Genomic DNA, 23,614 nt, shown 5'->3' on the forward strand with positions numbered 1-23,614 from the left:
GGCACAATGCACGAGGCAAAGTCAGAAATACAGGAAACAATCTGTACAATGCAGTGTAAATCTGTTGGTTGTTGGAAACGGCCGTGGTATTTGAAAGTGACGTACAGGCAAGGATTAATTCTCTGACTTGCTAAATTTGACTGCTAAGCTCACAACATGCGCATTAAATTGTGTTTTTCGTTCATGGACGTTTTCTAGTCATAATAGATTATGTTATGAACCACATGTACAACTGAGAATACATTTCATGGAAGGAATTGTGACCCGGAACCATGCCGTAATTCATAAAGTCATGGAGTGGGTGAATTCTTGCGTGCCCAGCAACTGATTAAGACTTGAAAAAGAAACCAGCAGAATATTCAATATACGTACATACATTAGTGTATAACTGTATAAGTAACACAATATAACATTATTATATAATTCCCAATGTCAAAGATCACGTTAAGGTGTCTCATTATCTATACCAGTGGTTCCTAACTTTTCTGGAGCCAAGGAACCACTCTAAACTCTCGACAAATTGTCATCGATGACCAGCAGTAAACAAATTTGCTGTTTTTGAAAAAAAATTATATCTTCAACAGTCCCACTGGCGATTTCCCATGGCCTAACAGACGACCAAGCGCTCTGCGGATCAAAAGTTAGGATACTCCATGGCACTGATCATCAAGGATGCGATATAATCACTAACGTCAGCATGGCCAAAGCACGGAACAGTGAAACCGCCGCAGGGCGTGTGTGTGCCCGTTACCCCGGTGGCGTAGATGGCGAATCCGGACTGGTATCCGACGCAGATGCCCTCCGACAGCACCGCGAGCCACTGCGCCACGTTGGGCAGCTGGTACTCGCGAATCCGGCGGTGGCGCGTGCGCGCAGCACCGCCCATCAGCTCGTAGCACACCAGCTGGCGCTTCATGGCCAGGCAGAGGAGGGCCGAGCCGGCGGCGCTGAGCCCGCTGGGACGCCCTGCCGCTATCGCCTGGCAGTTCTTGGCCTCGGGCACCTTGTAGGGCTCATGCTCCATGCCCTCGAGCGCCTTCCACAGGTAGAGGCGCAGCTGACGGTTGCGGCCGGTGATCACGGCCACCAACTGCGCCTCCGGGATCAGCTCGATCTGCGTCACCTTTTTGCAGTCGTCCACGCGCACGATCACTGTGGACGCACGCCGCATGAACGCCTTTGTGTTTAGAGATCGCCACCCAGTGGCAGGTGAGAGACGAACCGATATTGGACGAATCAGATGATTAAAATATGGCTTCTCTCGCTAATGATTCACATCGATTAATCATGCCAGCTGTATGTGAATGACATGCCAGTGTTACGTTTAACATAAAAAAATATGGGGGAAAAAAACGAGACAATACAAACGGGATTACAAAAACCCGTGGCCCAGGATCGTTTATGGTATATTGAACAAATTCAGATGTGACTCGTGAAGTGGTAAACAAGATGCGACAGTGCTCGATTATGTGGAAATGTACGTATTTAGTGCAGGATTCCAAGAAGGTCAATAAATCGAAATCATAGCCTGCTATATGTATAGCTACAAAATGTATAAAGTCATGGTGAATTGTGGGAAATGAACAAAATAATGGTTAGGGGCGGGCCCTGATAGAACCCACCTCTCAAAAGGCTTCCGTGCACACGTTCGTAACCAGTGCGGGAACTGCTAAAGTGAATGGCGATGAAATGTGTTCCTTCTATAAGGTGGTGATGACAAAAGCAGTGGTATTCTTGGTTCTTTCTACGCGACTTTACCGAAAGAACCAAGAATATGAATCCCTGCAGTCACGAAAGCTTTGAATCGAAAAATAAAAGCAGTGGCATTTTCTGATGAGGCATTATATACAAGGGTTGTGCACACTTACCATCATTGGTGACTTCGAGCACATAAAACCCATCTTCCGCTCCAAGTGCTATTCTATCATGGTCTGCACGCGCGCACACACACACACACAAATAGAAGGATCCCGTATTTCGCCATGCAGGCTCTTATGGCAAGTGCTGTTAGCGAGCACGTATCAAGGAATACTACTGGAGGGGGTGGTGATGTGGCCAGCATCTCACCCAGGCCATGCTTTATCTCCCCAGTGCTTGTATTAAGGACACTGCACCAGGTACTCATTTAAGGCCGAATTGTGGAAGCTCAAGACCAGTTACGATATTTGCACAAAGACAAACATCCCCCCCCGTATCGCTGTAACAAATTGCTGAGGCAAATGCTATCGGCGAGCACCTACGAAGGCTGGAACGGCACACGATGGGGTGGGTGGGCAGTACCACGCCTGGCTACCTTCATCTCCCCAGTGGCTGCCCAGATGTTTACACACTACACCAGATACTCATTTGAGGCCGAGTCGACCTAGGGAAGGCCCAGGACCGGTTCAGATAACCGTCGCTGGTGTTGGCCCATGAGCGGGAATCAAACGCGGGTCGCCGGGTTCACGACGCAGCATGCTAACCACTACACTACCACTCCATATTCGTACACACCCAATTTAATATCTGCACACACACAGACACGCGCACGACCGTCAATTGACAAACCAACGCACGGCGGTGAGCATGCACTCTTTCCAATGGCTCGCTGAGCGCAAGCTCCCATTGTGGAGGCCAGCTCCGTGTCCATGCCCACTCTCACCGATGACGGCGGCGGACAGGGTGGTCTTGATGTAGGGCAGGCCGCTCTCAAAGGCCTCGCGCGCCTGGTACACGGCGCGATCCTTGAGCTTGTTGCGCTTGAGCAGCCTCTGCAGCTCGCTCAGCACGCCCACCCAGCGCTCCTTCTCTGTCTCGGTGTCCGCGAGGATCAGCGTCGATAACCTCGTACGGGGTGTCGTCAGCTGCGTCGCCGTCACCTGCAGTGCATGCGGTTGGTGTGTGAGATTGGTGCGTATAATTGGTGTGTATAATTGGTGCGTGCGATGCATGCGATGCATGCGATGCGTGCGTGCAGAGTAACGTGCGATAGGAGTTTTTTTTTTTTAACACCGTGACACCGCCTGCGATTAAAATCTGGAACCTGTTGAGTTCCATGCATTTTCTGTGATCCTGAGATGAAGCCGGTTGGTGTCGCTGTGAATTCTGGGGTTTCTGCAGCTCGATTGGCGTGTGGTGGCAGGAGCTCGGCCGTAGCTGTACGACTCACCCTGAAGATGGAGGGCACGTCCTTACGGTTGGCGTGGATCACGTCAGAGGCGAGGACCGAACTCACAGAAAATTCCTCATCCCTGCATTCCGTGCACACACAAACACAAAATAGTTTACGCGTACGTTTAGATGTGCAATGCTGAAAGAGTCGAGTGACAGATCGGCAGACATTTACCACTACTCATCCCTACTTGTGCAATGTAAAAATTACTTTAACCAAAAAATAGGTGCAATGCTCTTTGTTCACATCTACAAGCAAGGTAACTTGATTCAGGCTGCCAGATATTAAATGTGCACCACGAGACTCCTATACGAAGCACCATGCTGCCCGGCTGAGTGGCTGACCTCATGTCGATGACGTGGCTGACCCCCACATTTGGCAGCGCCGTCTTGCCCTCGGGGATGTCGAACAAAACGAGCTTGAGATCGCACACCACCGCGTACGCCCTCTGCCAGCCCTTCTTGACGCCCGCTGGCTTCGGCACCTGCGAGAAGATGGGGAGGGGGGGGGTTACGATCATTGACTTCCTTTCTGTGCCACGTGGTATTCAGCCTCACTCTACGGAATGTCTCAGAAATGTAGTTTGATACAAATGCCCTGGATGATAGTCAACTTGATTAAAATCCATGGCAAAGTCAATATGCAATCTATAGTTTCAAGCAGTGACATCTTCTGGAGTTCACAGCCAGCTACGTTCAGTGGAATTGTGGCTATACTCTGACAGAAATTCAAAAACAATTAGAACCGTTCCGTACCCAACTTTCTGTCCATCCTTGAATAAGAAGGGCTTTTTAAGGGAAACGCTATTTACGAAAGCCGAGCAGCAACACGAATCCCAATTCACTCGAATTGACGGACGGAGCGGCTCTGCGACCAACCGCCAGTTTCACACTCGTCGCCAACTTGTGAGCCACGCCAGGGCATGAAGACGTCTGGTAAAAAGCGAGCGCAGCGCTGGGGCCTCACCCGCACGTATCCCTCGTAGGCAGTGCCGGTGCCACGCTGCGGGTCGATACCCAGGGGCCGGCGTGTCTGGTCTGCCGGGATGGGGCACACCTGGGGTGCCTTCTCGGCACACGTCACGTGGCATGAGAAGCCGCACACTGCCGGAAAAAAGGGGGGTGGGGGGGGAAGCATGAGGATACATGCACGGACACAAGATATACACACACGACACAACACACATGCACGGAGAGACACATGTATGCGTGCACACGCGGACACACACGCGGACACATTCACAGACATCCACACAGAAACACACAATCGTATAAGCACACAGGCCTAAAGCTAAAGTATGACACCAGTAGGGGTTAACATACTAAATTGAAACACACTGATAAGGCAAAAAATAGATTTTACTCTTGATAGCAATACGGTGTCATTACAAAAATAAATAACGATGTGAAGCAATGTACGTTACCCTAACACCACGACCAGCGCACACGTGATGGTGGTACCTTCGCACGCGCAGCCTTGCCGCACCAGGCCCAACATGAGGGAGCTGCACTGGCTGCACTTGGTGGGGCTGCTGAATGTCCGCACCACCAGCGAGTGCGCCTTTGGCTGGAAGAGGGCAGCATGGGATTGAGGGGTTGGGAAGAATGGCAACAACGAAACCATCCGAATTAATACTTGTTGTGCTGTGTTAACACTCACGCTGTAAAAGATACTGCGAGTGTGTGCAAGTTTGTGTAAGTGTGAACGTGTGCCCGTGGGGAGCGGTAGCGTAGTGGTTTGTGTGCTGCGCTCCGAACTCTGCAACCAGAGTTCGATTTCCGCTTGTAGCCACCAACACCAGTGATGATTATCTGAACTGGTCTGGGTCTTCCCTAGGTCGACTCGGCCTCAATTGATATCCTGGTGCGGTGTGTAAGCATCAGCATTGAGTGCACAAAGGAGGCCAGGTGTTATGCTCGTCACCCATCCCCTTGTGTGCTGGCCGTAATAGGAATTCGATAACAGCACTTTTCCCAACAGTCTGTTAAGACTGTAAAGGGGATCTTTGTCTTTGGAGTAGTGACAGGTTGCCGAGTTGGAAATGTAATCCTGTAGCCACAGAGTTCAATTTCTGCTCACAACCAAAATTGCTGGGGAATATTTTAACCAGTCATGGACACCTCCCAAGGTCGACACAATCTTATAATTGTACCTTGTATAATGTATAAACGTCACCACTAGACAGACAAAGACGGCCAAGCGTGGTTCTCGCCACACCGTTCCCTCGTGTGTGCCAACCAATGTAATTACTACACAGCACTTGCCCGAAAAGCCTATTGTAGGCGGCATGGGAGAAATTGGCATTTTGTTTTGTGTGGAGACGGGGGGGGGGTGGCATGGCCAGCAGCCGCACTACCTTGGCCTGTGCAGCCGTGGAGTGCACAGGCAGGGAGGTGGCGCGCGACAGCTGTGAGACCGGGCCAGGACGCAGCTCTGCATCCTGTGCACACCACACCACATACGAGCACTCAAGGACGGCCTTATAAGAGGTGCTCGCCATCAGTACTCGCCACACCAGTTTATCAGGCTAAAATAGGGGATATATTCTGCGATAAAGAGTGAGCCAAGCTTCCTATTAGCTAACCTTATTACGGAAACAAGGAATGTAAACAATGGTGCACGGGGCAACTTACGTCTGCCTTGTCAACCGGTGACGACGGTGTTTCATAATATCGCACAAGGGAGTTCCTCGAGTCCTGTTGTTTGAGACCTGCGCACAGCGGTGGCAACAATAATGCTCAGGGCATTGTTCACCCACGACGCGCTGGGTGAGGGACCCCGAATATTGGCCGCCTCAAAAGGTGACAATGCAAACTCGAACACTGCACCACCGTTACGTGTGGGGGCTGCCTTTTTACCTTTGTCTGGTTGCCTTTTCATCTCGGCCACTTCTTTCTTAAGGGTGTCCAATTCTGCCATGAGGCTGCTGTTCTTCTTCTCAGTTTCTTGCAGTTTCCTGTGAATGAAAATATGTATTAAAAAAGAACACCTCATGAAGTGCGTTAACCACAAATTTAACCACACTTGCAATCCGAAACTGGCAGGGGGGGAGGGAGCATCTCCACGATCTCGTTAATTGTTTGTTTTACAGCCCACCAACGCAGCCCTCAAATCAACCTGACAATTTTTTACACGTGAATTCCGTTAGGGATCACCGCTAAAAAAACAAACAAATATTTTTAGATGCCAATTTTATTTAAAGCCGTTTCCACGCGCAACAATGCCGTGCCTTAGCGATAAGTACAGACTCAAAAGAATCGGCGCACTGCACAGGGGATAATGTTTTCCCATTCCGGGGCCTACGCCCATAATGCTTTCCTTTGAGGAGTAAAACTTCACGCACTATATATATATATTTTTGTCTGTGTTTACACACCACCGCAAAGCGGTCAGGTCTTGAGTTCCCTACTGGGGCTGACAGGAGTATGAGTGACGAGCACGCCCCAATAATCACCCCGAGTAATTTTCTCCCTAGACGGCATACCTAGGGTGCTCGCCTTCAATGACAGGAGAGGGGGGGGGGCACGTGGGGGGGGGGGGAATTTGAAAAAAATAAACAGAGCAGTCTCTGCGGTTTGTTTTGGTAAAGCGCAGGCATTCGCACAGTGAGGTGTTTGTCTCAAATGTCCAAGTTCGGCACGTGCTGGAATGCAGTCGATTGTGCCGGTGGGACGGCAGTGTTGGTGTCGCTACCACTAGGGGGCTCCCTAACACTTCCACGGCAGTCGGATTTCACCTCGTCTGGTCCGACCAGATCGAGCACGGTTTCGGATTTATTACGCGCGTCCCAGTTAACGTTCATCCAAAGGCACTGTCCATCAAATGTCCAAAAATGTACAAATGTACGTATTTGTGGATGGGTTCAAATGTATGCCGGGATTATGGGGTGAAAAGTACAGCATGGGGAATACAAGGTAAACGAACCATGAGGGATTGAGAAAGTACAGGTCCAGAATAGAGGTTAAAGCTGACGACTGCATGTGGTGGTGTGTTAAGAAGAGGAGGAGGTGGTGGGGTGAGTCAAGATTGACACAGGGGATGGAGACGTCAGTGGCTGCTCGAGCAGAAATCAAAGAAATTGGTAAACAGGAGAGACAAGGTCTCAGCGATGTGGGATGGGAGACAAGGACTCGAAGCATTTATAAAACTAAGATGGCAATCTTGCAGTATATTGTGTGACATTGGCATGAGGTTTGTGTGACATCACCAAGCAATTAGGGGCAGCGCTGACGCTCACGCTGTGGCGCTTCCGCTTCCCGCCGTCGCGTTCACACTCGCACGGGACACCGGCACTCACCCCTCGGTGGCCATGTGCGTGGCCTTGATTCGCGTGAGCTCCTCCTGCACGCCCTGCTTGGCACGGATCTCCGCGTCAAGCGCAGACTGCAGCTCCAGCCGTGCGGACATCTCCACCTTCTGGCTGCGCCTCGTCTTCCACAGCGTGTCCTGCCCGAGTCACAACGCGGCGAGCACGGCGCGGTCAAACGCAATGCCCCTCTCCGATCTCGACCTCGCAACTCCCCCACCCCTCCCCCAAATCCATGCTGTCCCCACGACATGTGCGACTGTCAACGCGGGCGCCTGATGCCGCATCATCAGGCGCCTGCGTGACTCCAAGACTGGCGAGCGTGAGCAGTCACGTAGGCACTGCGTGAGAAAAAGCTGTTGATGGACTTGGCGCCAGAGCAGCTGCTGTTATGATGCACCACCGGATGTGCCTATATAACACACTCTATACGACTGTTCCATCACTTGTTTGTTGCCTAAACTCCCACAATGCATGCCATGTGCGTGACTATACTTAATCTGTAACCAGTATGCCACTCTTATTTTCAATAAAGCATGTGTAAATTTGCTCTTTCGAGATAAACTAGATCAAGAAAAAGTATGACAGGGTCCCTGTGGTCTTTATCAATGTTGGTTTCTTTTATGCAATCTGCGGCATTGCACAGCCCTCTCTTACAATGGCCTTGACCCCAAAAGCATGATGCAAGCCCTGCAAACACAGAGCCAATAAGTTACTCCTCCCGCAGTGCTAAAGCGGCGACGAAAACAAGCAACAAAGCTTTTGCCGTCCAGGCTTTGAACCAAAAGCGAACAATAGCTCAAACTGGCACATCTCCTTGCAGTCTTTCCATATTCTACATTGTGCGAATGTAAACTAGGAGGGATCACAAAGGCCACTCGCGGTCACTCGGCGGTTGGTGGGGAGGGGGGCGGCTCTCGCGTAGGAGGCCGGGATGTGTTACGTGCGTACCACATCTCGTCACAGAATGTGGTGCGCATGAGGCCGTGGGTTCGATCCCGACCCTGACGCCTGTATAATTGGAGTTTGTATGTTGTCCCGTGGTCGTGAGGATTTTTCTCCAGGTAATCGTTTTTTCTTCCACACAAATACTCTCAACATGCGTTTAGAGTATTTGGTTGATATAAATTCCACGTGATAAGCGACTTCGTTGAGCTATCATTTGTGGCCAGATCGTTTCTGAAAAAGAGTGAAACAGCTCAGTGGGCCTTACCTGGAAAAATTTAAATAGTTTAGTTAGATTAGTTTTCACTCCCGTTTATTAAGAGCAGAGCCGGGACCAAACACAAGGCATTTTCACATGAAATTCACAACGAAGCAAATATTAAATATAAGACGCACTTGATGTTTGTTTTTACGCAAGGTTATACTCGAATCTCGTTTGTTTTTGTTGAAATTCTAATCAACTATGCTCAAGCAAAAACACACCATAAACCAAAAAGCGACACCTAAATATTTACTTTAGTGTACAATTTCAGTTATCTTACGACATGTTTATTTAAGTCTTGTTTATTATTGCAAATTATTATAAACAGAATTTAAGTAAACAAAAAGAAAATTAAAGAGTAAAAATGTGCAACGGCAGAGGGGACCAGGAATGCTGCAGTGCACAAATGTAATGACAACGATAGAAGGGGTTTGGCAAAACGTGCAGTGGAAGAGGTTCGTTGCACAGTTCTCGGTGACATGGCAGCACTGAGTGGACGGGCCAACAGTGCGCGGTAGCGACAAGGGGACGTCGTAATCATGGGAGGCAGCATGAGGTAGAGCAGAGTGGACATGCGTGGAGATCGCTTGCAAACACGTCTGGCCAGGCGGACGAGCCTCTTTGGCCGACCTGTCTTCACCGATCTCCGAGGGATGAACGGTCCCCGCTGCTATCGGCTTCGCTTTCGTCTCGAGCCGACGTAGCAACAAGCGGCCCACCCAATACGATTGGGTTTGGCTCGTACGACCAGCCGTCACAAAACTGTATGCGCTCATTTGTCTCTGCTATTGTTGGCACTTGTGGCTAAATAATGAAAACAATAACAAAGACTCTGCACAGCTCTAATCTACGGGTTTTTCCACTGACGGCCTCATGCCACGTGCGTCGTTGCCTTTCTGCGCTCAGTGAGCGCAGAAGATAGAATGAAACGTGCTTAACATTGCAAATGATTAAGTTCTATGCTATGAACTAAGGTCTTTGTCACGAGTACAGCCGCACATTTCCCACGTTTGGTCACTAATTCTACGAGTGTTAATGCATGACCAGACTTTGCCACCAACACCAAATGTGCCATTTCGGAGGGGGGAGGGGGGAACCATACGATAAGGCACAACATTTCAAAATAACAGGAACAGCTTCCACATGATTCACAAACAAACACACGCATTGAAACGGGTGGGATGTGCTTTTGTGAAATTAACATTCTTACAGCAGGAATATGGTTGAAGGCGGCTGCCGCTTACCTGCCTAGCGCCATCGGACTCTGTGTAGTTGTGGCAATAAGGGCTCAGTGTGTTCTGTAGAAATGCGGCAAAGGTGGAGTGGAACAGAAGAAGCAACCAAAGTAAGACACAAAATTAGACACCAAGAAAAACGTAAAGACAGAAAAACATAGCTCAACGGAACTGTTCTTTTCAAGTGGAAAATCATTATTTATTCAAAATTGAGAGAGAAAAAAGAAAGGTTAAATGAAGAGCAAGAAATATGTTTTCTCAAGTGGGCAAACGATTAAAATTATTCAAAAATCATAAAGTTAGGAGCTGTGAAAGCGTGGAATGGAAGCAGGCGGAGAGATGGGCGATCTGACGTCTTGTGTGACAGCATGCCGGCAGGCCCCCATCAGCACACGAGCAGCCCGCAATAAGCGGTGTACAATAACCACGCCATTATTACATATGCGATAACACACAGGACATCATTGCGAGATGTACAATAACCAAGACATTTCCACGATCCATGTTGACAAAAACAAAAACTAAAAAAATCGCCTCGACCAGGATAACAATGGAATCGCTGCATCTCACGACTCGCCAAGACGTTGGATCTCACCGTTACTTCCCAAAATAAGGACTGTGGGAAAGTAAAACTAACAGCGTGCACTGCTGTCCGATATAGAATAGCATCGCAAGTGCAGTGGGAGGCGGGGAGGAAGTCCTGTGTGTCGCACACACACCGACAAAGTGTGAGCAAACACTGCCCAGGCCCAAGACGAGAGGTGCCCCATTTAACACGGGTTTTTCACTGAATCGCTTGCTCAAAGCCGAGAAGTGTCCCATCTAACACGGGGATATTCACTGAATCGCTCGCTGGGAGTATTTACACTCCGGTTTGAACAGAGCGCCGTCCCCATACCATGGGTTTGGCACCGAGGCTGGAGTTGCGCAAGGAGTCGAGGTCCTCATTGAGCTTGGTGGCGAGGGCCTGCAGGTAGCCGCGGGCGTCCTTCTCGTCGCTGACCCTGCATCGCGGGGGCACGCAGATAAAGACAGGCAATTGCACGAAGAAGCGCACGCATGTCATATGCACAGGGCAAATAGATGCGCTCGGGCAACAAACACCCAACAAAAATGTAATGGTTAGCCTCTGTGACTGGTCAAGTGCTGTCCAGGAGCACCTATAATGACAAGCACTGCTCACTAAAGACGGTGCATGTGCAGAACTACACTTGGTGCCCCCTTAGTTCTCCCAAAAGATGCAGTTGTTCAGACAACTGCATCTGCCGCTTCTTTTTGGTTCGAGTTGAGCATGCCGAGGAAGTGGCCAATTTTCAATGGAGTTTCAAACATCATACTTAGCGATGATATGAATGGAAGCATCACATAACCTTACACCAGTGTTCTTCATTATAAGGCCCGCAGCCCACTGGCGGCCCCTGATGGCCTTGAGTGCAGCCCCTGACGTGCGGGCCCCCGACAATAAACAAAAATGACAACCCCCATCGAGCGGTCAAAACCCAATGGTTTCAAATGTGTGGCAGAACTCACACTGATGTCTTATCAGTGAAAGTGGTCCCCCTCTGAAAATAAGTGAAGAACACTGCCTTCCACGGTGGCAATGATAGAACACTATTTCCACTCAACATGAAGTGAGCGACTTCAACTCGCACATGGTCGTACATGGGCGTGGTGCTGTCCTGTTGGCAAGCCAGTCTTTAGACTTTAAAGGTCACACCACGCTCTACTCGATAAACAACGATTCACCCTCCTGCACCTGCGACGTTATGATTCAGTCACAAATCAAGTCAAAGAGATGCTTTTTCCTCTTGTCATTTGCATTGTGCCTGGCATTTCTTGTCTAGGTTTTCGGTCCCGTTCATTCAATTACCATTTGCTAAAAGCTTGCATAAAGAGCCAATAACTGATCCATACACACAGAAAACAGAACTGCATGTAATATGTATAAACACATCATGGGTGTAAGAACTCAATTTAAATCACTCTTAATAAATAAATCGTTTCATGCCTACCGCTCCCACAGTGCTCTCCATGCTCAGACACGTTGCTTTAATAACCAAAAAATTAACCCTCCGGGCTCCTGAGCCACATGTCGCCCACGGCAAATGTGCAAGAACGTTCACTCAATTCGGGTTGAAGAGGCATGGCAAAGTGACCCTCTCATTAAATGCACGACCAAGGTTTACATTGGCTGCGGGTCAAGCATTCCTGCTTGGCCGTTCTCCCACTGTGCTCCCTGCTGAAATTTTCGCCACGAACACATCCAGAGATGGAGGGAGGGGAAGTGGGGGGGGGAGAATGTGTATTGCTGCGGGATGGTTGCGTGGCATGGAACACAAGTCCCGACGGTGATCGCTTTCAGACAGTGGCTTCCTCAGCAATGGCATCTCGACAAATCTTTCTCCGGCGTGCGGTGCCACATGCCAAAAGCAGTCACACGAGCGTACTGCGGCACACCCTCACATCAACGCAGACGTTTGCGCGAACGTCCACTTGTCAGAAATGTATCACCGGCTGCAAGCGAGGCTAGGAAATACTGCTGCATCTGCTACCAATTTCCACTTTGCAAAAACATCTTTGGAAAATGTTCGATCGTAAAAAAAAAGAAGATGAAAAAAATATCAAAACCGTCGTTGCTTTTGAAAAACACACGAGAGAGCAAGTTATGTAACACCCGGAGCTTAGATATGCAGAAAGCAACTCAATGAACCGCCTCAAACCACAAAAACAGAGGCCTTGTTTTTCTGCGAATGAGCCCTCACAATCAGCCACCGGTGAATGTTTTTGTGTGGTCGGTCAACGAGACTTGTGGCCAGGAACCTCGCTGGGCCAGGAACAACAGCAGAGCTCGCGGCCTGACCAAGCCGACGACCGCTGTTCAAGGAGCTTTTGGTTCCGCAGTGCGGCACGTGCCTGCTGCAAATTTGTACACTGCTTACTCGCAACAGTCAATGAAGTGTTTCTGCCAAACTCCTTGTAAGTCAGTGTGGGTTCGCGGGCTTCCAAGGAACATATCCCTCTGTGTGTGAATAAATATATAAAAACTGTTAAACTATGTTCTATCCATTTCCAAAAGGGGACACTAAACTTTTGTGAAAGGATTTCCAGTCCAAATAATGTGCAACGTTACACTTTGTTATTCTTATTTTTTTCTCAATGTAACCAGCTGGGAACACACAGGGCTTCTTTTTATATTTCAATAAGCGTGCAAAACCTAACGGGCCGACACGGTCCGGGAAAAGCATGCCGTGTGAATATCATCCGTCGATACCCCTGAAGAGGCTTTTGCTCACGATGTCACCCACGGGCCCCTTTCCCCTCGCTCCTCTCTGCCACTCCCCCTCCCCTCCTGCTCGATGGCACTGTCCCAATGCCCCCGTGGGCCCAGCACCGTCTCGCGGCAGTGGCGCCAGAACGAGTGCCGGGCCCTGCAGTGGAGCGCCGTCACGCCTCCCCATCCCCGCGACTCTCTCTCCACAAACACGGCCGCCCGAGGGCTCCAATGGTGACCAGAGCGGTTGGTGGACATCGCTGGTTTGAAATGCTTGCGAGAGAGCGTTGCGCATGTGCAGGTATACCCACCACTGGATGATCTCGGTGATCTGTGCCTCCCAGTGCGCAACAGACTGCTTCTTGTCTTCCAGGTCACGCAGTTCATCCTCCAGCTGCCGCTGACTCCCCGAGAGGCGCTCCACCTCCACGGCAAGCTGCTCGGGGTGCGGGACAGGAGAGCAGATGACGACGATGACGGCTATTTATAACAATTAAGTCAATTGAATAATGTAAAATGAGAAAATATAGCCCATGTAATAATAACGGTAGCTCTTTAACCAGGAAACTGTTGCTGAGGGCACGAGACCTTTAAAGAAGTATCCTGCTTGGAATGTTAGGTCCAATTATGAATTGAAAAAATGTTGTAAAAGTTCCTGGAGAAACCCACACAGAAGTGGGATTAACGCTAAAGTGTCCACACAAACAGGTCAGTAACTAACTTCACTGCTATCCCATTCACCACCTGTCCAACCCGAGGTATATTGTAGGCAACTCTTCGGCACATTCCCACTGCGGACAATCATTGAGCATACCACATCCTTCTAGTCCAGGACAAGTGTTTACAGTTTCTCAAAACCTTCACGGGAAAGCAGGGTGGCAGCAACCGTGCCTTATTGATCTGTCCACCCATTCACTGCCCAGCCACCACAAACAGAAGCAAGGGCTCTCACCCGGTCCACTTCCTGATTGAGCTTCTTGTTCTCGGCAGTGAGGAGACTGCGCTCTCTCTCGTACTTATTCTTGAGCTCCACCACCACCTCGTCTTGTTCGCTTTGGCTGCGGAGGGGTGTGGGGGTTCATGTGCACAACTTCATAACGGTCGCCTCCGTCGCTCCGACTGCGGACGGCGTTGCCCAATGCCGTTGCTCGCTATTCTTAAAAAATGAGGTCGTTTCCCATGAAAGACAAGACGTTGCTGGGAGGTGACACTAATTTCGGGATGTGAGAATTAACCATGCCGGAATTATACAAGTACGTTTTTATGAACAGAAATTCAACATTTTCACACATGTCCAAAAATGTTAACAAGTCTGTCCATACCAAATCACGCCAACTGTTTATTTAAAAAAATGTGAATGTAATCAAGAGTGCACCGATTGAGAAGCATTTATGCAAACAGTTTCCCAAAAGAGTCAACCTAGACCTTGTGCTGGCTTTACCATGATAACCTTAAGAGGCCCAGCAAACGGTTTAAGTGGCGAGCGCCCGACCCCCGCCCATCCGTCCCATGACCTACCTCTCGCGACGCGCCTTGTCCAACTTGTCTCGGATCATGGCGACCTCCTTCTGCAGGACCAGATGCTGGGCCTCGGCCTCCTGCAGCTCTTTGCGCAGGCCGCGGATCTCCGTGACGTGCGTGGCGTCGCGCTTCGACAACTCCTCCTCGTACGACACCTTCATCTTGTCCTTTTCGGCGCGCAGGCGAGTCATCTCCTGCTGGTGCTCCAGGCTGCTTACGCCCGCTCCCCGCCCCACCTGCTTTTGCTGCGCTCGGCAAGCAGTGTGGCACAGCGAGGACCAGGGTGTCATTGGGTGGCATAGCCGCGCGTGGTGGGCGAAGCGTGGAAAGGGAGGCGAGAGAGTTGGTGGAGGGTGGCGTGTATGTTGGCGGGCGCAAGGTTGCACGTCAGGTCGGCGAAGTGGCACGGGATGTCGGTCAGCATTTGGTGGTGTGAGGTGAAGGTGCGCAACGATCAGAGGAGGGCATGGGTGGGACACAAAACAACAACAACCTTCAGACTCGGCCTTCGTCATAAGACATTACGCACGCCTGCTCATTTGCAAACTCCGGGCACTTGCGCACACGCACGGCTTGCCGACACAAAGAAAGGAAACCGCAAACCGCTAAATACTGGGTTGCCACAAACCCCGCATTTCCTTCCCGCAGCCGCCACATCCTGCCGTTGTACCGAACCGGCTGCGCTTTTACATCCCGCGCTCTTCCTCGTTGCAAAATATGCACGCGCGCCAGCAGGCCCCCCATCAGCAAGTGCGCATGGGTGCAGCCGCCCAGGCCGACAATCCGAGGTGAGAGTACGAGGGATTCGGCGAGTCAAGCAGTCACACCGTTACCTTGCTCAGCTCCTCCTCCAGCTGCTTGGCGTACTGGTCGCTCCGCTCGCGGAGCTTGCGCTCTTTTGAAGCCTCGGCCTGAAACTCCTCCACCTGGGCCTCCAGCTGTGGGGTCGCCGGTGTGGAGAGAATTCATTTCAGCGTTCATTTTTTTGCCAACGACGTGCTGCTGGGCAGGGCAACGTGATTTTCATCTGGTGATGGGGTGTTGCGGGGAAGTATAGTGAATGACAGCACCTACAAGGTTAGCCTCACAATCTCAGCTCAGCATTCAAGGGGACTGTTACTTGTTATCCCAAATAAAAATGCTTCCATAATTCAGAAAACAAGTTAAGCAAGGAGCTTCTTCGGAGGAAATATAATAACAAACGTAATTTCAGGGACAGCATTGGCAGTTGAATAAAAACAAGGGCTGAGAAATGGAGCTTATTTCGAGTAGTTCTGAGGAAAGGCTCTTTCTTAAAACGTTATCTTGGAATAACTGCTTCGGTTAAGGAAGTGCTTGTTAACGATGATGGTGGAAGAGTATTCACAGGGCTAAAAGCCCAAAACACTCGCTGCTGTGTTAACTCCTGGTTCACTGAAAACCTCACACTCAAAACCAATTCCTATTTGCTCTCGGGGCTGATGTTTTAGATAGATCCTTTATTGTCATTGTCACCAGTACAACGAAATTTAGCACTGAACCTTTGTGATGTATTTGCATGAAATGCACGGACGAAACTGTTTCAAACGATTTTCTCAGCATGTTTTTATTTATTTTTCTGTCTAACATTGCTTCATTTAGAGTTTACCTTAATTTGTAAGACCATGTTACTCATTTTTCTGTATTGACACCCTGCGCTATACTTATCATTGTTAAGACCCAATGTTTTTAAAATTCCATTATTTATTGTTTGGCGAGTGGACTCAATGCACTGCTGCATTGGCATTCCTGCCTTATTCCCATGCAGTCTCCAATCCCTGTATGAACCAAGCGCAAGCCTTCTTAGGCTTCCCACATCTGAGAAAAGCAGGGGTTAAACAGACTCATTTGGTTTTATACCAAAACTAAGTTTGCGCTGTGCCCGTATTTCGTTGTACGTATTACACCCACCTCCTTGCGGGCCTTCTCTGCCTTGCGCCCCTCCTGCTTGAGCCCCTCGACTCGCTGGAGCACAGCCTCCCCCTCCTCCTCCTTGTCACGTAGCTGCCGCGCCAGCTTCTGCTTCTGTGAGCGCAGCTCCGTCATGCGTTCGTTGATCTCGGAGAACTCCGCCATTGCCACCTTGCGCTGGTTGTGAGCATCCTTCAGCTCCTTGGTCTGCGTCTTGAGTCTGTCGTGCGCCTCCTGCAGCTCCTGTCGTCCGTCCGGCAGAGCAGGGGATGAGCGCGTTATGGCACGCAAACACGTACATGCTCATACACACACCCACACATGTGAAGAGTAATAGCACTGGCTGCTGACGAAAAGTGGTACCGACAGCGTATCGCAATACACACGTCAGCAGGCGACAGTATATACGGGGGGGAAAGACAACTAAGGGAATGCTCAGGAAGGGGTCCATCTGGAAGTCCCGGGAACCTGCTAGTAGGTTCCAGAAAGGGGGGCGTGGTGAGGGCAGAGCAAGGCCATGCCAGAAGCATAAGAGGGAGCCCTGAGCGGGATCTCGGGGCTGTTGCTGAAAGTGAATGCCCTTGCCGTGCTACTGTTCATCACCATCGTCACTGTCATCTTCACCATTACTGGACGCCGCAAGCCAGACAGCCTTCCAACTGTACTAGCGAGACAGTGCCGCTGACAGTAGACAGCTGTGTGTAATATATCTAGGTCTCCCCAGGTGCTGAAGTTCACACAATGCACAAAGTATTATTTTAAGGCTGAGTCGACCTAAGAGAGGTCAGAGACGAGTTAAAAAATCGTCACTGGTGTTGTCTGTGAGCGGGAATCCAACTTGGTTTGCTGGGCCCAAAGCAGAATGCGCTAACAACTCCGCCACTGCTCCCCAAAGATATGTACACGCACGCATGCACACGTGCATGCAGGCTCTAACCCACATGCATGTACCACACATAAAAACACGCACCCGCACATGTACACACTTGCATGCACGCACACACGCGCACATATATAGCATATGTGCGCACACACATGCACGCGTGCACGCCAGAAACAACACAATGCAAGATTTGCAAGGCAATACACAGGCCAATCAACATAAAACAAAACAAAATTATCTGGAGTTTGATACACGCAGGCACGGGGGGTTGAGAAAGAATGACACCTAAATTTAACAAGAGACATCCGTTGCCAAACAAAAAAAGGAGCAACCGACACCTGCTGGCTGCTGCGCCATACAGAAAATTGCTGCATCAGCGGCATGGCCGCGCACGTTTTCCTGTCTCTGTGTTTGCACAACCGAAGCTCGGAGAGCGCCACATGTTAAAATCTCAGCACGGGCCAGCACAAAGGGGCACCCGTCCGCCGACCCATCCATCCAACTTGCCAATCTTCCCCACCACAAAGTTTCACGAAAACTTCAAACGCTTGCAACTCAATAACACGGCCGTGAGCGAGCTGAAGATGGACCGGCGGTTGCCGTCGAGTGAATGCCGAGGTGATCCAGCGGGAGCTGCCCGAGTTACTGAACCCCCACAATGCACTTCTCGCTCTGGCCGGATATTACAACAATGCCTTCCAGAGCAATAAAATGTTCACCATCGCTTAAAAACGCAAAGACACAAGAGCCATATCGACGCTGCCTTTTATACAGCCTTGCAAGATCGTTGTTTTATTACTATAGAACGTATTGTTTTCATGCGATGCCACCGGAAAGGCTTTCACAGGTGCTCGGTTTTACTGCGATATACTCATGGGAAAGTGTCGGTTTTGCCATTTACACCGCACTCTCCTCAAATAGCCCCCCCGTGCACAAGCCTCCCACCACCGCCCACCGAACCATGAGATCGCGGGGGGCCAATTCCTCTAACACGCTCATCACCTGCATATCCGTTACCACTGCCCTGTTATGCTTTTAAACACGAACGGAAGAACAGATGTGTCTTGGGACATCCTTAAAGCCAACATTTGTACCCGTAACTGTTAAAGTAAATCAGCACTTTCGAACGTCGAGCGCTTCTGACATTGGCACACGCTGTCGCTCGTGGTTAGGACAAAGAAGGGTTAACGTATTCATGCATTTTTGTCATAATAGCGGTCCTTCATATCGGAGAGGCGCACTGAGTCGCAACGCTCGTTCAAAAGTCTTGTTTGGGTTGTTTGCTCAGCTCCTTACTGTGGGTTTTTTTTTCTAAACGAATCACAAACTTAAACTTGACCCTAAAGTAGAGGCGCGCTTTTAGGAAAAGGAACAGTCAACATTGAGCCACCATGAAAAAAATTACATTGAGTAACAAAATTGTGTCACTACTTCATTGAGTAATTAAGCATTATTAGGTAGTTAAACTGAGCAACAGAAAAGTAAAAAACAGAGACAGCATAATTCAAGGTTCACGCCAACTATGGCCGACCTCCAGCCAAGATTCCCGACAAGAAAAACAGAGAGGCACTTGAAAGGCAGAGGGCGAGAGAGCGGGTGAACAGAGGGGGTAAGTTCAGCTGTGACATCAGCGCCCCCCCTTCTCAGGAGGTGGCTTTGATGTTTCTCCGTCTTGCCTGGAAAAACGGCTTCCCCACACACTCACTCGCCTCCCCACTGTGCCCCCCCCCCCACAGCAGCCACTCTCCACCACGACAACCCCTCGTGCTCGCCCCCTTGGCATTAAACTAATCCTCTGGCCCCGAAACGTTTTAATCCCTTTGGCAAACTGACTTTTATAGCAACCTTTCAATGCCCTGACAACGTAATAATACGAAGCAGGGCTCGCTCTCTAATGTGGCTCCTCTCTCGATCAACTTGGGCTTTAAAACAACACATTAGCTCGCCTCACTTAAAACCAAGTCCATCCGGATCTGAGGCTCACACTTGGGTAAATACGATCAGTGTATTTTTAAATCTCCGAGTTATTCACGTCTTTTGCGTGCCATCACTCTGACAAGAGCCCAGGCATTAGTTGGTATTAATTACCAATAAGTCATCACACAGGAACGAAGAGACAGATTTAGGAGCGCTGTGCTGTTTTGGTTCCTTTCGGTTTTATATCATCCAGCTTTATTGCTTATGCAAATACATGGAAACGTTTAAAACTTGGCTATACTGCATTCACGGGCTGGTCCTTACTTATGAGGTGCAGGTTACTGATGGACGGCCCACATTTTTGAATGTGCGTCTTTTGATTCAAATATGCCTGTCAAGGTGAAACCTTTTAAAAACGAATATTGCATATTTCCTTCCAAATAAAAAAAACACACGATGCAATTGGCATTAATTTTGTTAGACTGCAATGCACACCGCACGTGTGGAGAATGACGAACGCCCGTGTCGTCACTACGAGTTGCAAGTGACAAAAATATGATGTCAAACGGTGAACGCGCATGTCCTGATGCAGCAAATTCTTAAGAACATCTGGGTTTTATTATTTGTGACTTTAGCCTTCGAAGGCCTCATGAAATCAAAAGCCTGGCATTCCAAAGCAAGGCTTATTTAACTGCTATCACCATTACTGGCAACTCTCCTAGGTGTGACCGTGCGCAAGTCAGTGTGAGTCAGGACACATGGGGGATGCGATCGTGTGTGCCCACGTACCCGGTGCATGTCATCCTTCTCCTGCCGGGTGACCTTCAGCTGCTTCTCGAGCTGCTTCACCTGCTGGCTGGCCTCGTTGAGTGGCTCACGCCGCGGAGAGTCTGTGACGACACCGCAAAAGAGAGGGCACATGCTCGTCAAGACACGGCTCCAGATTAGTTCGGTCATCGCAGGAGATTGCACGACAACCGGACCCCAATAGACTTTTTCCCCACTCAGTAGGGTGCACGCTTGTGTGGTAAAGCACCACATTGGGTGGTGATCCCTGAAGTATCCCCCCGCCCCCCATCCAACACCGGGCATCGAGCGAGCAGGCGGCTCTGCTTTGTGATCACGACAGTGACTGGCACTTGGCGGTTCAGTATTGTCGGGTGAACCCAAAACCGGATAAACGCGGCGTTCCCACAGTAATGTACGACAGATGAGCCCGGTACAGCCTATGTCATGCTCTCAAGGGCCAGGGCACAGTGGTATCAAGTCTTGGGCCTTATTATAAATGAGCATGTTGCATAATGATTGAAATGATCCATAATTCGCAGCAAATAAACAGTAAATTAAGAGTCGGGTACATTTGTTGATTTGCATTCGATTCGGAATTAGTAAATGCAGATCGAAATGCTCTGGAAAAACTATTCAACCTTGTTGCTTACTGACAGTGTGCTAAGAGCAGGGAAATCAGGATTAACAATGCATTGAACTATGGCGCATAAACTATTTTATAAACGAAAGCTAAAATTAATTTCACCCACATGCTGGGCATCATTCTGTGAAAACGCACCCTTGGTGATACAATTAAAATAATTAAGACGAAGGGGGTTTTAAATAATTAACGAGGCAGACGCGGGTATCTCCTCATGCAAATTAGGTTGCGTTTTAAGCATGCTCGTAAATCTTTGCAGTCGGCGCTGGAACGGTAAACAGTGCTTCGGCTCACACTGCAACAGCAATCACTGGACACATCCCATCCACGCTGGCAGATCATTTAACATTTCCATGGGCGCCACCGCCACGAGAGCCATGTCGGCGAATCAGGCATGATTGTTTGGCAAGTGTGGGGTGATGTCGTCAATGAGCAGGCTATAATTGCCCCGTGACCTTCATAGGACCGGCCGTCAGGCTCGCGCCACGCTCCTCATGCTAGCTAATCGAGGACCTGTAATGCTGTCTATCTTTGGGAACAATTCCGCAGTTGTTACACCTTGTTAGTAACTACAAAAATTATTCGAAAAAAACACCCAAGCACAATGGCGACTGAAGCAATATTTATGGAGGCGAGTTAAGGAGAAAATGTTACCGAATCAATTGGTTCGGTATGAATAGTACATCCTGCAGCAACAACACTTTTGGTGATTTTACAGAGTGCTGACTGCAGGTGCGACTCACAACTAAGGCGCACAGAGTGGAGAGCTATCAATAATTCACAATCTCTCCACTGGGCACACCTGACGCAGGTGGTAAGGGGGCACATGGGGGAACGCTCCTTTCACGCGACATTTTCACCCTAATGCTGCGTGTGGTACAAGCCGGGCTGGCAGCGTGGGCTGTGGCGACAGGCAGCAAGAGCGCGTGCCCCCATAACGCCCTCCCACATCCCATCCCATCGTTTCCATGTGTATGTGTATGCGCTGGACCTACGAGGTGCGAACCATCAATGGCGCGATCCGGCGCTCACCTCGCCGTGTCGATACTCAGGAGCCACTCCATAAACAAATTATCGTCACTTACGGCGCGGCGAGATCACAAGACCCCACGCCGTGAGCGAGACGGGAAAACTGGGGTACGGCCGTCCCACTGGTGTGCATTGGTGTCACGCTTCTATCAACTGTATTTTTAACAACGCACCAGAGCACTCACTTACACCTCACCCTCTACGGCATTCCTCCGGCGCCATAAAAGAGCGAAAACTCTGGAAAGTCTCACCTCTGGGACTATAAGAAATAAAGACCAATGATGAAAGGGCGCAGGGCCGCACGCGGCATGCCTTTCATCGCAAGGAACGGAAAAGCCGGCCGGCTCCATGGTGGATGTGGTGCGAGACATGAGAGCGCGTGTGGTGGGCCGGGCGTCACGCCGACAGTCTCGCCGGCGTGTCGCCCCCCACTTCACATGTGCCAGACGTTGTGCCACCGCCAACGGCAAAATCTACTGAAATATTTATTCATCTTTATTACATGCATCCCTTTAAAAATGCATAAGGGGAACTGAAATAGCTTAAATCAATACTAATGGTTCAACAGAGACTTGATAAGTAGAGGGACTCTCTTAGTGCACGTCGCAGTCGGGGGGGGGGAGGGTGAAGACAAGCAGGGTGCAGGGTGACCGGGACAATCAAAGCCCAGGGCATGTGTGAACATTTAAAAAGCGCGCATGCAAATAGCCACAGCACGCTACGTCAACCAAGCTTTCTTGATAGGCCTCCTTCATAAATTGTCAGGGAAAATTGTATTATACACACTGATTTTTGTAATTGTACTATACTCTGTTTTTACAAATACTCTTATGCCCTTGACGGATCATTTTATATTTATACATCTCATTCTCCTGTACCGGAAAGCCTCACTGAGCATTGCCACTCCTGTTAAGGAGGATCCTGCATTCGGATGTTTGGCTAATTCTATAAGTAAATATTCTGTGAATGGGAGGCAATGGTACTATCAACAAAAAACACACGCATATGAGGACATAACACTCAAAGCTCGATAAAGATGGTTCTACACACCAACTTTCTGTACTGCTACCCAGTGGCCACTTCTAAATGCAGCGGCTCTGGCAATGTGTGTATGTATGGATGTTGAACTTCTTTCGCACCATATGTAGCCAACTGTGCTAACCGTGACAACCAGAGGTGCGGGTGATCCACCAAACGTTGCCTCCAAAGCTCCGGATCACATACGTGCGCCACCACGCTAGTCTGGCAGTACCCACAGGGTGCTCACCCCCATGCTCACAGGGGCATGGGTGGGGCCTGCTAGGGTCGTGAACTCATACGCACCTGGCTGGGAGGACCTGAGCCGTTCCACCTCCTCCTTGAGCTTACGGATCTCTGTGTCCTTGGAGGATGGCGATGGCGAAGAGCTCTCCCGCTGGCCGAATGAGAGGGCTTGCATTGATTCTGTAGGGAAGGCAGCAGTGGGGTCGGAGAGTCACCAACAACGTCAAGTGCTGAGCAAACATGGCCAAGACAATTCTCTCTTGCTTTTCTTCACGAAACATCTTGGGCTAATAGAGCATTTGAATGGAGCCACATTTAAAGACTTTGTAAAAACTAATGGAACAAGTGCAACATACGGAAAAAGTAGCGTATGTGTGCATATACACAACATGTACATGTTTTTGTAACAGGAAATACAGTTATATGTAGAAGAGAAGGGGAGGTTCTTGATGTATGTACATATGTATGTTGAA

The 23,614-nt window shown here is 49.6% G+C and overlaps 1 protein-coding gene across 2 annotated transcripts in view; it reads right to left on the minus strand.

The window, feature by feature from the left end:
- LOC116939445 (serine/threonine-protein kinase MRCK alpha-like) overlaps positions 1-23,614 on the minus strand; it is an 82,530-nt gene that overhangs the window by 7,945 nt on the left and 50,971 nt on the right. The window contains exons 11-30 of one of the 2 annotated variants that reach the window (XM_032947802.2): positions 23,202-23,321; positions 20,210-20,310; positions 16,621-16,863; positions 15,525-15,629; positions 14,689-14,936; positions 14,123-14,228; positions 13,482-13,606; positions 10,798-10,903; positions 9,909-9,962; positions 7,449-7,597; positions 6,010-6,107; positions 5,785-5,861; positions 5,508-5,591; positions 4,612-4,717; positions 4,118-4,254; positions 3,496-3,635; positions 3,149-3,230; positions 2,642-2,858; positions 1,869-1,931; positions 752-1,152 (exon numbers count right to left, since the gene is read on the minus strand). In XM_032947802.2, the coding sequence (XP_032803693.1) occupies positions 752-1,152; positions 1,869-1,931; positions 2,642-2,858; positions 3,149-3,230; positions 3,496-3,635; positions 4,118-4,254; positions 4,612-4,717; positions 5,508-5,591; positions 5,785-5,861; positions 6,010-6,107; positions 7,449-7,597; positions 9,909-9,962; positions 10,798-10,903; positions 13,482-13,606; positions 14,123-14,228; positions 14,689-14,936; positions 15,525-15,629; positions 16,621-16,863; positions 20,210-20,310; positions 23,202-23,321 (2,762 nt within the window). The remainder of the gene's footprint in view (positions 1-751; positions 1,153-1,868; positions 1,932-2,641; positions 2,859-3,148; positions 3,231-3,495; positions 3,636-4,117; positions 4,255-4,611; positions 4,718-5,507; positions 5,592-5,784; positions 5,862-6,009; positions 6,108-7,448; positions 7,598-9,908; positions 9,963-10,797; positions 10,904-13,481; positions 13,607-14,122; positions 14,229-14,688; positions 14,937-15,524; positions 15,630-16,620; positions 16,864-20,209; positions 20,311-23,201; positions 23,322-23,614) is intronic. The other variant, XM_032947803.2, reaches the window with a different exon arrangement.

The sequence above is a fragment of the Petromyzon marinus genome, chromosome 6, assembly GCF_048934315.1.
Source record: "Petromyzon marinus isolate PM22_M1 ecotype Great Lakes invasive population chromosome 6, UKy_Petmar_22M1.pri1.0, whole genome shotgun sequence".
In the NCBI taxonomy this organism is placed as follows: Eukaryota; Metazoa; Chordata; class Hyperoartia; order Petromyzontiformes; family Petromyzontidae; genus Petromyzon; species Petromyzon marinus.